Source organism: Anopheles funestus, chromosome 3RL (assembly GCF_943734845.2).
Source record: "Anopheles funestus chromosome 3RL, idAnoFuneDA-416_04, whole genome shotgun sequence".
Classification (NCBI taxonomy): domain Eukaryota; kingdom Metazoa; phylum Arthropoda; class Insecta; order Diptera; family Culicidae; genus Anopheles; species Anopheles funestus.
Genome location: NC_064599.1, coordinates 52888420 through 52899848, shown reverse-complemented (window position 1 = coordinate 52899848; position 11429 = coordinate 52888420). Strand labels below are relative to the sequence as shown.

Sequence of the window (11429 nt, the reverse complement as noted above, 5' to 3'; positions counted from 1 at the left end):
CATTGCACGTGCCGTGTCGTCATTTGATTATAGTATTTTCCGCCAAGTCGCCACCATCGGATACATATCGCTATCCGCTCCGATGCAACACTGATACATACCAGCAGAGACAACTCGTCTGTAGCTCTCGAATCCTTTTCTCTATAGTCATCGTCAGTGAAAGAGCATAACGCAGCAGGAGAGCAGCGGGTTCTGCCTGCTTGACCATCGAATCCATGACGGCACGCTCAGTCGTTCGGAACCATTGGCACACGTCAAAGCGGGTGTACGTCTGTAGACAACGCGGTGGTACACTGTTGTACTAGCAGTACTCTGGTGTACTGCACACAAAGTGTGAAAGTAAGAGCCCAAAAAAGCCCAAATTGTTTGCAATGCTTTGATGTATAATTCTCGTTTTGGGGGGAAGAAAAAAAAAGGTACTACATCTTGCTACTACACTACTGCAGGTTCCACTGCAGACGTTAAGAAAAGCCTTGACTCGCAGATGGAGGCGCATGGTGGCTGTGCCTGCGTGTGTGCATGTGTGTGTGTGTATGTGCATACAATGAGAACCCTACGCACACACCATCATTTATAATGTACGTTTAGTGTTTAGTGTAAAGGAATTTTGCGTTTTTTTCTTCTTGAGGGAAGAAAGTGCTCCATTGGGAATTGAAGAGAATTAATAAGGAAGCTGTACGTGTTAGAATGGCTTCACGACTATTGAAAAGTGCTCGGAAATGAATCGAACGTTGTGCGTGCGTTCCACCGTCGTAAGGATTGACTTTTCTGCAGAAGTGAAAATAAAGAATGGAAGTGTTCTTTTTACTTCGCTTTCTAAACAGTACACGAATCGGAAAAGGGAAAAAAACCTTCATTTGTGACCGAATGTGAAGTTATGAAATGATGTCTTGGAAGAAAAAAAAATCCTTCCGTGCCAACCTCCTTTCTGTCGAATGGTGATTTTTTCTTGTTCAATCTATTCTTCTCCGTTTGTTCGACTCTCGGGGAATAAGCCTTCGCCTTTCGCTCAGCTCGTTTAGTTTTCTCTTCGACGGTTGAAGGGTTTTCATGCGTGGTCCACGCTCTTCGTCTCTCTCTCTCTCTCACTCTCTTTGTACATTCATTGGCACAACGACACGCAACATAGATGTGCTACAAGACAAGGATAAAGATTCTATTTTCCGTGCAACGGTGGCCATATGATGAACATGTGAAACTTTTTTTTCCGCCGATGAGAAACCAATGACATTTATACATCAGTCGAAAAGTTTGTGCGTACCTACATATAACTTCAATGTGCGTTCGACTTGCATAGGTTGCTCCGTTAAGTGAAGCAGTGTTTGCGATAGGTGCACTATGAACAAATTTAAGTGAGTGATAATTGTTAATTCTTCTGCTACGGACTGTACATGGAAAAGCGATTTTTCCTCTGCGCTGCATTTTGCTTCCATAGTATGATGATTTCCTCATAGAAAAAAAAATCGGTGACAAATCGGTGTTCCAAAACCGTTGTAGAAAGCAGTATCGATTTCATCACCCATTGTTTGTCATTGGCAGCAAAATGTGATGTACCACAAAACACAACTAGCAAAGTGCATTAAACAGCGGTCCACAAACAGTGCCAACCGAGCAGAGTTTGTTCCAGATTGCTAAATAAAAGATTCGAATGCAAGCATGCAAGGACTTGGACCATGATGGCAAGATGAAGTTCTCTCCTGGGTAAATTTTGCATTCCGTGCGAACATGCATACATACTTGAGAAGCACGAGCCTATTCGCTTCGTGACATTGAATGTATAATTAAAATCAGTATCATATCGATTTTTCTCATGGGCTACCGTTATTGCAGTCTTATTTTCGCGCAATAGAATTGCACATATTGTTCTTTTTGTGCTGATCAGAAGCAACACATACATGATGCACAAGCATGTTAATTATACGGTAAGCAGAAAGTTTTTTTCCGGATCAAATAACATCGTTCGTATGGCATTTTGCATTTCAACCATTTTTTGTTTTTATTTTTATTCATCTTATCCCAAAGTCATGTGAGGCTAATGGCACCGTTGAGCATTAACCTCAAGATCGTTAACCTTATTGATGATCATGCTCTACTGATACTACTGTTCACCGAATGCCCTTTACCGAATATTGATGGAGACTCCTGGTACGTTTTGAAACATGGTGAAATAAACGCAGGTTACAGTGCACATCCCATCCACCGTGATACGGAAATCATTGCGAAAAGGATTAATATTTTGCGATAATATGTAAAAAATGTTAACCGAGATATCCTTAATGATTTGGAGAAAATTTTGAATATTTTTCTTCTCCTCCCAGCAACGAAGGACCCAATAAAAAAGGGCTGCGAGAGAGTGCGTAACAAAGAAATGCAACTAATAAGAGCGAGAGAAGTCTCTTTCATCCTCGTTGCTCTCACAGTCTCTCTCTCTCTTTCTCTACGCTCATTTCGTTTGACAGTTGTGACTTTTCTTGGTCGAAAATTTACCAGCCGTCAAAGTGTTTGGTTGCAAGCAATAAAAGAGTTGGTTCTTGAGACGGAAAAAGGCGATTAGAACCTTCACTAATCCTTCTTTCTGAACTGTTGTAGGTGTGTTAAATCGGTGTTGCTGAAAAGATTAAGACCCAAAGCCTCAGCGTAAGAGGAGCAGCGCCCCGTAGCGGGACGTGTGGCTGCGGCAAAAGGTCGGATCAGCCAGCAGTGTGGTGGTGTGGATACAGAACTACCCCGCCGGAGCAGTAGCAGCACTAGCAGCAGCAGCATCAGCAGCAGCCGAGCATTAACAAATTCAGCTGATCGCAACAAATCGGTACGTTGCACAAGGCACAAGCGACAGGGTGTTGCGGGAAAAGGGATCATGGCAAAAGGGTGTACAAAAGTAAAATGCCGTGGAACCTGACAACGAAAGTGGCAATGAGCTGGTGGGGAAAAGGATTGCGTTTTCAGGGTTTTCTTTTAAAATGAAAAGGTGGAAAAGTTTGGCATAAGATGGGGAAAAAATCGTAACAACGTTGTGCTGTGGTGGTTGTGCGTTGCTGGCGGGAGAACCAACGTCAAGAGAGTGAAAGAGAATGGCGAGAGAATAATTGACGGCGCGCGGTGGCAGCTGTATCGAAATGTGCGTATGCTTCGTATATACATACAGATGTAATGTGTGTGCATGTGTAAGTGTGTGTGTGCGCGCGTGTCGGCGCACGAAGGTGACTGTCGCCATGCAATCGCTGCTGTAATGCAATGCTGAGCATTTGAAATGCTTTGAGTGAAGGGAAAAGTGCGTAGACGAGAGCGAAACGACGAATGTGCGAAAGAGCGAGTAAAAAGGGAGCGTGTGTGTATTCAGTTGTATGCGTGTCAATTCTCTGTAACGCAGATGAGCAGTGTAGACCAGGGTATTTGGCTATGCTGTGTGTGAAAAAAAAAGAATCAACGATTCGTTGTCGTCAGCCGTCATCTTGGCAGCAGCTAGCATTTTTGACAGTACAACACTCGGCGCGGTAATTAGTTTTGATTTCGTTCGGACGAAGGTTCACAACTTTACTGGTTCCAGTGGATAAGTATCGACGCGTTGAAATAGTCTATAATCGTCGTGCATTCCGTGCTTCAGGTTGGTGTATTAGATTTAGGCAAAAGAGTGTTGTTTAGGTTGCGCTTAACAACATCAAAATGAAGACGTTTTGTGTGGTTAAAAGAATTCCACGGCAAAGAGCATCATCACTTTTACAGTATTTTTCCAGCAGCAACATTCAAACTACATCCCGATTCAGTTCGAATAGCCTGGAAGCAGCAGTAGTGCCTGCTATGCTCAGTATGCCAAAATATCACGCACACTGTATTGATGTGTACATTCGCATAAGAATGGTGGGTTTGGATATAAATTTACAAAGATACCCATCCGTAAAACTATTCTCCTGTGTTTCTGCACATCGAACAGTGCTAGTGGAAAAAGTGTGTATATTATGTGCGTGAGAAGTGTCACCGTGGACGGGAAAAAGACACATCATCATAATCGGACCTAAACCATTACTCCGTAGCAGGAAAGCGGCAAAACTGAGGCAAACAATTACGACCAAAGCCGTGTAGATTTTGTTGTTGAAATCTTCATATTTCGTAGATTGATTTTTACCATCAAATTGGCCCTTCGTTAAAATTCCATAAGGGCAACAGTGCTTATGTATCAAAGTAGCCTTACGGCAGGTGTGAAAAGTGTGTACGTTCTGGTTTTGAATACGATGTGTTTTTTTAGCAACATCAAAAGTGTGTATACGTCCGTTCGTTCCTGTATTTAGCTTCAATGTACCCTGACCAAACACAGCATATAGATTTGATTTCGGGGTTGGATCAAAGAGCAAGAATGCTTTAATTCATCCGCTTAGACGGTTTCTATTCAAATGAGATGAACGAATGTTTGGAAAGTTACAAACTATACTTTACTTATCGGTGGTTGTGTATTCTATTTTTTCCTTTGCATGGTTCTTGCTGATCGTATGCTGCAACATATTGCTTGGGTTTATCGTCTGAACACTCCGGTTATTCCGACTACACGCACGCACGCACGCATATGTTGATCGTTGTTTTTGTGGAAATTCATCCAAATGCTGCCATGACACCAACTTGCCATCGGCCGGAATCGCTTGAACGTAGGTTTTACTTGAGTTCTTTTGATTCATTCCATTATTACACAAGTGTTGCATATTTTAGGTTTTGCAGTGCATATTTAAAGCAGCCTAGGAAGACAGCAACAGAACAACACCACCCGTGGATAATTACTTTGAATGCTGCAAAATCACCTCTTCACCAATGCGTGGCGTTCAACGTCCAGCAGATGACCAATAGCATCGGAGGAGGAATGTGTAGCGTTGCGCATTGAAGAGAACGGCAGATGTAACGCCATTAATTACCAATTTGGTGCTGCAGGAGACGAAGCTAAACGTGCGGGTGCAGGAGCGCGTAGCAGACCGTTGGATGCTGTAAGCCGGGCCGGGTGGACGGTATATGTCGGAGGAGGCCGGCGGAGGCGTAGGATCGGAAGGAATCGCTAGAAGGTCCTATAAACACAGTTGTACACTCACGCACAAGGCAAAAAACAGCCATCTGCAAATCTAACACAACGATCGACGCTGCACTAGGTTCTATTCGGATAGGAAAAAAATCGACAGTAATTCGCTTGCGTTTGCTAACGTTTGCAAGCAATACCGGCTGCGAACGCCGAAGCGGGTAGCGGTAGCGGTAGGAAACAGTAGTAGTACCGTTAAGGGCTACTACTAGTAAACAGGGGCCTTATCCCTGTCACTTTTCTTGTTTCCCCGGTTCCAAAGCGGCATAGAAAATAAACTTTAATCTGACTCTCGGTTGGTTCGGTGGCACCTCGGAAATGTCCGACACTGGTAGTGGACACGACGGAGGCGCCCAAAAGGACTATTCACAGAAGATGGACGGCGGCGGTGTGCTGGGTGGAGGAGGCAGCGGCGACTTCGATTCTGGCCAGCAAAGCCAGCAAACGGAGCAGGAACTTGCCACGAAGATGCTGCAGATCCAGTCGAAGCGCTTCTACCTGGACGTGAAGCAGAACCGGCGCGGTCGGTTCATCAAGGTGGCAGAAATTGGTGCAGATGGACGGCGCAGTCAGATCTTTCTGGCACTGTCTACTGCGGCCGAGTTCCGAGATCATCTGTCGACCTTCAGCGATTACTACGCATCGCTTGGCCCACCGAATCCGGACAACGTGCCCGAGGACGGTAAGCTGAAGTCGGAGATGATGATAAAGGACAACCGGCGGTACTACCTGGATCTAAAGGAAAACGTACGGGGCCGGTTTCTACGCGTATCGCAAACGATTACGCGGGGTGGCCCACGGTCCCAGATCGCCATTCCGGCCCAGGGTATGATTGAGTTCCGCGACGCCCTGACCGATTTGCTGGAGGAGTTCGGTACCAACGATGGTGGCTACAAGGGCGAGCTGCCCGAGGGGCGCCATATGCGGGTCGATAACAAAAATTTCTATTTCGACATCGGACAGAATAGCCGGGGAATATATATGCGGGTGTCGGAGGTTAAAAGCAACTTCCGCACCGCTATAACGGTGCCGGAAAAGTGCTGGTCACGGTTCCGCGACATCCTCACCGATTACTGTGACAAAATGAAGAAAACGTCCGAGTCAACTACTTCTTCAATCACTGCCGATAATACTTTACAAAAGCAAACATCAAATAATATGTAAAATTTCGAGTTATAAAAATAAACAACAATGAACAAGCAAAGCAAAGGTAAGCAAAGGAATAGTAACAAGAAATACCCAACTGCAAAGTAAACACAGCAAAAGAAAACACAACAAAAACAGAAACAAAAAAAAAGAACCTAATGGAAAAGTAATAGATACAGATGGAAAGAGAGTAATATAAACAAAAAAAAACAAAACAAATAATAATAAAGATTATAATAATGATAAATCGTAGATCAAATAGTGATGAGAGCAGATCATGGGAAAAAGAGGATTGAAAATCGAACACAAGAGAAGCATAATACACACTGATGCAGCGCTGGGAGGAGAACGATAAATAGAGGATAAATAATAAAAAAAGAAGAAAAATACAGTTGGGAATATTTAGTGACAGGTGAAGCAAATTCAGTTAAAATCTAGGACAAACGAATTGGTTGGTTTGTAGTTTGAAGCTAAATTCAAAATGGTGGTGGTTGATGGTAGTTTGTGGAAACGTTAAACGGCAGCAACAGTTAATAGCAAAATGCATATTAAAGGAAAGTAAGAAGTATAACACACGTAGTGGAAATGATAAATGGAGCAAGGGACGAAAGGCACACAAGATGAAGGTATCGATTCAGATGGAGCTGGTGATGTGAATTAGGTGAGAAAAATAAGCTACACATTTCTCTCCCCCCCCCCCCCCCCCCCTTAACCGTATAATGTATCGTTTTCTTGTTCTTAGGCTTTTGTTTTGTAAGATTGTTTATTTTTGCGTCTGTTACTTTATTTAGTTTTTTTTAATTTACTTATTTCTCATGTTATTAACGCAACGAGGCAGAGAAACTATAGACTAGGAAGGAGTATGAACACCCGCCTTTCTACACGCGAATGCACGTGATACATGCGTTTGAGTAATGGCCACGCACCGTGAACGTCTCAACGCCTTTAAAACCTTTTAACAACTCCCTGTATTTGTAGGCTAGATTTGGGTCCCATCTTGTATCTAGCCTAGTCAAGAAGACCTCATCAAAAGTCTTTAGCAGCGATTGTTGAGACTGTTCTCTGTAAAAAAAATAAACAACTAAACGTTTATGATCGATAATTAGTGTACGAGAATAAACCATTTTAAAAAAAGCATACCGTCAAAGCTACGGATACGGAAACAGGCTGGCGAAAAGAAGAACAATGGCAAGCATTACTCAAGGGCGTTAAAAGTGAGCAAACATGTAACACCCAGATCACAAAAATCAAGAAAGGGAAAGAAACCGGAAGGATTAAAGGGGCACCCTACTGCGGAAAATATCCTGCAAAAATTAACGAGACTAATCAGAAAGATCAGATCAAATCTGAATATATATGGATACGTTGACAGCGAGTGGAAAGAAAACTATTCAAAAGATTAAAATAAATTGTTGTGTACTGCTAGTTTACGTTGTATTTGTTTGTCCGTTATTACAGCATTGATGCTGCGAAACGAAAAATATGAAGATACCACAGTGTAAAAGAATATAGCAGGAATAACTGGAAGGTAATTACTGTACAATTTATGGTCGCATACGGTGCAATATGTATAGGCTTCATTTAATTGCTGTTACTTCATCCAGAAAAAAAACATTCAAAAGGACGTAGAGACATTGTTGAACGATAACGGATGAAATAAACCGTGTCATTATTTCTCTTAGTTGATCGTTATTGATAGACCGTTATTGATCGATGCGAAATTTTTCACAACATAAAAAGATTGTTTCAAATCATCAACAAATTGAAAGAGGATAAGTAAGCAATTTAATGTTTCTCCGGCATTGCTAGTCCCGTTAATATTTATAACGTTTGTTTTTTTTTCAATTTGTTTTCCCTCTTGCCTTTTCACACACAACATATTCCTTGAGTTAAGTAAGTGACAAACATCGTGCAAGTCTATTTGCGATAATGTGTAGAGCATCTGAGTTTGACCATCAGAAGCAAAACGATTACAGCTGTGGTTCAAAGTAGAAACAAAAAAAAACAAGCAAGAAGCAACCTATATGGAAAACGCAAATTATAACGAAGTCAATATATATTACTGTTAAATGTTACGAGAAGAAAAAGCAAAAGAGAAAAAAAAACATCAACAAGCACAAAACAAAACAAGTTTGGGCTGAAGATAAATAGGCGAAAAGAGAGAACGAGAAGAACATAATGGAAGAATGCAAAAGCAAATACATTTTATTTAGAACCATTGTAAGCATAACAACTAAAAAGAAAAATACGGAAAGTAATTGTAAAAAAAATCAGAACACTAGAATATGAGATTGTATTGCAAACAGAGCAATGGAAAGAAGAAAACAAATGAAAAATTTTAATTTAGTTCTTTACATTTTACATTCTAATAAAATTGTTTCGAACGGGATGTTTTCCATGAACTGTCCCTAAGACCTAATGTGTGCTACGGTGTGCAAACGATGTTGTGCAAAAACTTCAAAGATTCTGTTAAAACCAAACGCAATTTTCGTGTTGGAAAAATGTATGCAAACTTTTCAAACATATGTACTTGTGTGTACGTGGAAAGGAAAGAAGTACAAATTATCGTTAAAATAAGTGTTGTGCATTTGTTTCATTACGTTTTACTGAACAAAGCTTTAAGCTGATGATCACGCTCAGGTGAAAGAACGAACGTTCGTCTGGGTTCAGTTTCCTATAGTTTACTGCGTTCAATAGCTCATTGCTTCTGATCTCTGTTCAACGTGCACACGATGTTGTTTCAAGCGTCCAGAAATATGTAACTAATAAATAGAAACGGTTTATTTACGGCATACCAATGGAGACTAAATTGATTACAACCAAACAATGCAATACGAGATGCATCTCTGTGTGGAAGGGAACGAATGTGAAAACAAAACAAACAAAACAAACAAACAAACAAAAACGGATCGAAAGAGCGCTAACAATTAAGAAAGGTGACTACTACTAACTATCTATTATGAAATATTGTGAAATTTTAAATTCTGTTGTTTCTTTTCAAGTCTATTATAGCGAATAAACAAGAAAAAGAACAAATAAAAGTATCGTTAAGCTGTAGAACGTGTGCAGGAACACAGAACGCAAGCTGGAAATGGGTATTTGTCAAACGTTTGAAATCGTGCAAGCTGCAGCGGGAAATCAGTAATGTGTGCAATCTTAAATCTGTGCGAATCGGTACCGAAAACCAATGAACAGTATAAACGAGAGAAACCCGAACAGCTGACAAGACGAAAGGATAGAATAAGTAAGAGAAAAAAAACACACACACAAACGAAAAGAACAAAAAAAAAAGAAGTAAAAACTAATGTTAAGATGAACTACCATAGGTAATGATGTAAAGCATTTGATGCGCAAAGAAAAGAAAAAAAACAACAAAAAACCCATGAAGAAAATATGGCAGAAATGATGCTAAAGTAACAAAATGCAAAACATACACAACAAATACGTTTTGTTCAAGTCATTTTTACGCGAGCCTTTAAGCACTTTAAGCATTAACGAGCAAACAAGCAAAGCAAAACTACACACATACACTCACACAAAACCGAAAATGTAAAACAAAATTACCAACCAATAGTTTGTTTTGCGACCGATTTAAAAAAAAAAAGCTACACAGCGGGAAGAAAAACGAAAAATGCAGTAATACTAACACGCCTCCACGAAAGAAGCAACAAAAAAAAAAATCCAAACAAACAAAAATAGAACCGTTTTTCTCGAATTTATACGACACTACCTTATCGCATAATGCGATTTTTAAGCGATCACAATAAAATGTATGCATCTCGAAATCCGACCAAGTCGGAACAGCACGTTCGATGTACGTGAAGTTGTAAAGAAGAAGAGAAAAATTAAAGGAGAAAACACATAATAATTAAAAACCACAAACGTAAAACATAAGCACACATGACCTGACACGCTAGCACTCATGTACAAGTTTTCGGTGAAGCTCAGTCCGTGTGTGTGTGTGTGTAAAACAAAACCATTAAAATGACGCTAAGGATGTATTCTTTATTACGTTTGTGAAAGCTCCTATCTTATGGCCACGCTCCCTACTAAAAAGTAATGGTATGAGCATTATTTCAGGAGGTTCGGATCCACCGGCTCGAGAGCGTGGTGTGTTTTTATAGAGTATTGAAAATTTCTCAAAAATTCATTTATTTACAATTTGAAACACCATTCCGGTGTTTTCGAAACGATTTCGAAATGTGATCAACCCCAGGTGCAGGACGGAAGTAAATCTAATGCAAAAATGTTTGTTTTCACCCTAAGGAAACCCGAAGCAAATGGCAACGTACAGCAACTTCGCGCAAACACGTGCCCGTGAACTAATTGATACCGTTCTTGTGCATTGCGCAGAACCCAGCCAATTCCGGATATGCAGAATATAGTTCCGTTCCGTTTTTCGTCCCGTTGTTTAACAGCGAGTGAGTTTCCCAGAAACTCCGCATCCTAGACAGTAGCTTTAATTAATGAGAGAAAATGGTTATATTATTAGACAAAAAAAAAACGCATGGTCATAGACACAGTGAGAACAATGAAACAGCGAAACACAAAAACGTGATCAATCCTTGTGCCAGGGGGTGTGGCACAAAACACTAGACCATAACCGCGAATATAACAAGCTGAAGACAGATCGGAGATCAAATCTCCTCCCGAAACCACGCGGGTTTACCGAGGGTATCAAAGATGTTACCGTTAAAAAAAAAAGAAACCGTACAAGATTATAATAACAATTCTCGATCACTGTGCAAACTGTGCACGCGACAAATCGATGTATTGTGTGTGTGTCTGTCACATATCGGTGGCAAAATCGGTGGGAATCAGAAATGGGAAATTGCTGTAGTTTATACGATACGTAAACCTAGAACGACCAAAAACCTTCAAGCAAAACCAACAGACAATGCAAAACGGTAGCAAAGGAAAGCATACAACAACAAGAAAAAAACGATGCTAGAAACCAGTGAAGTAGAACCTAAAATAAAAAAGGTAGACAAAAAGGCAACCGTAACACACAACTGAAGTAAAGTGAACGTGTGTAAGTAATGTAAGAAAAGAAAAAATAACAAAACAAAAACGGGATAAAGTTACACTATGGAGCAGAGATTGAAATAGATGAAAAAAAAAAACGTATAACCTACAAGCGCAAAAGAAAAGTAAGCATGAGAACAATTACATTGTAGAATGATTTTGTCTCGCAACCCTGTAGAAGTGAATATGTATGAAACAATATAAT

At 40.6% G+C, this 11429-nt stretch overlaps 1 protein-coding gene across 7 annotated transcripts; it reads left to right on the top strand.

The window, feature by feature from the left end:
• The first annotated feature begins 212 nt into the window (after window positions 1–212).
• On the top strand, window positions 213–7629 carry LOC125767234 (transcriptional activator protein Pur-alpha). Of its 7 annotated transcripts, none has more exons than XM_049433595.1 (3): window positions 213–339; window positions 2590–2809; window positions 4708–7629. In XM_049433595.1, exon 3 carries the CDS (start codon window positions 5372–5374, stop codon window positions 6215–6217), a length of 846 nt encoding a protein of 281 aa, XP_049289552.1. In that variant the 5' UTR covers window positions 213–339; window positions 2590–2809; window positions 4708–5371; the 3' UTR covers window positions 6218–7629. The 7 variants fall into 7 exon arrangements, with proteins under 7 accessions (XP_049289552.1, XP_049289555.1, XP_049289553.1 ...); XM_049433596.1 differs by lacking the exon at window positions 213–339 and adding an exon at window positions 976–1352; XM_049433593.1 differs by lacking the exon at window positions 213–339 and adding an exon at window positions 2421–2523.
• The last annotated feature ends 3800 nt before the right edge of the window (window positions 7630–11429 follow it).

What these genes read in the sequence shown, in the direction of transcription:
- LOC125767234 (XM_049433595.1), top strand. Translation starts at nt 5,372, where the DNA reads ATGTCCGACACTGGTAGTGGACACGACGGAGGCGCCCAAAAGGACTAT.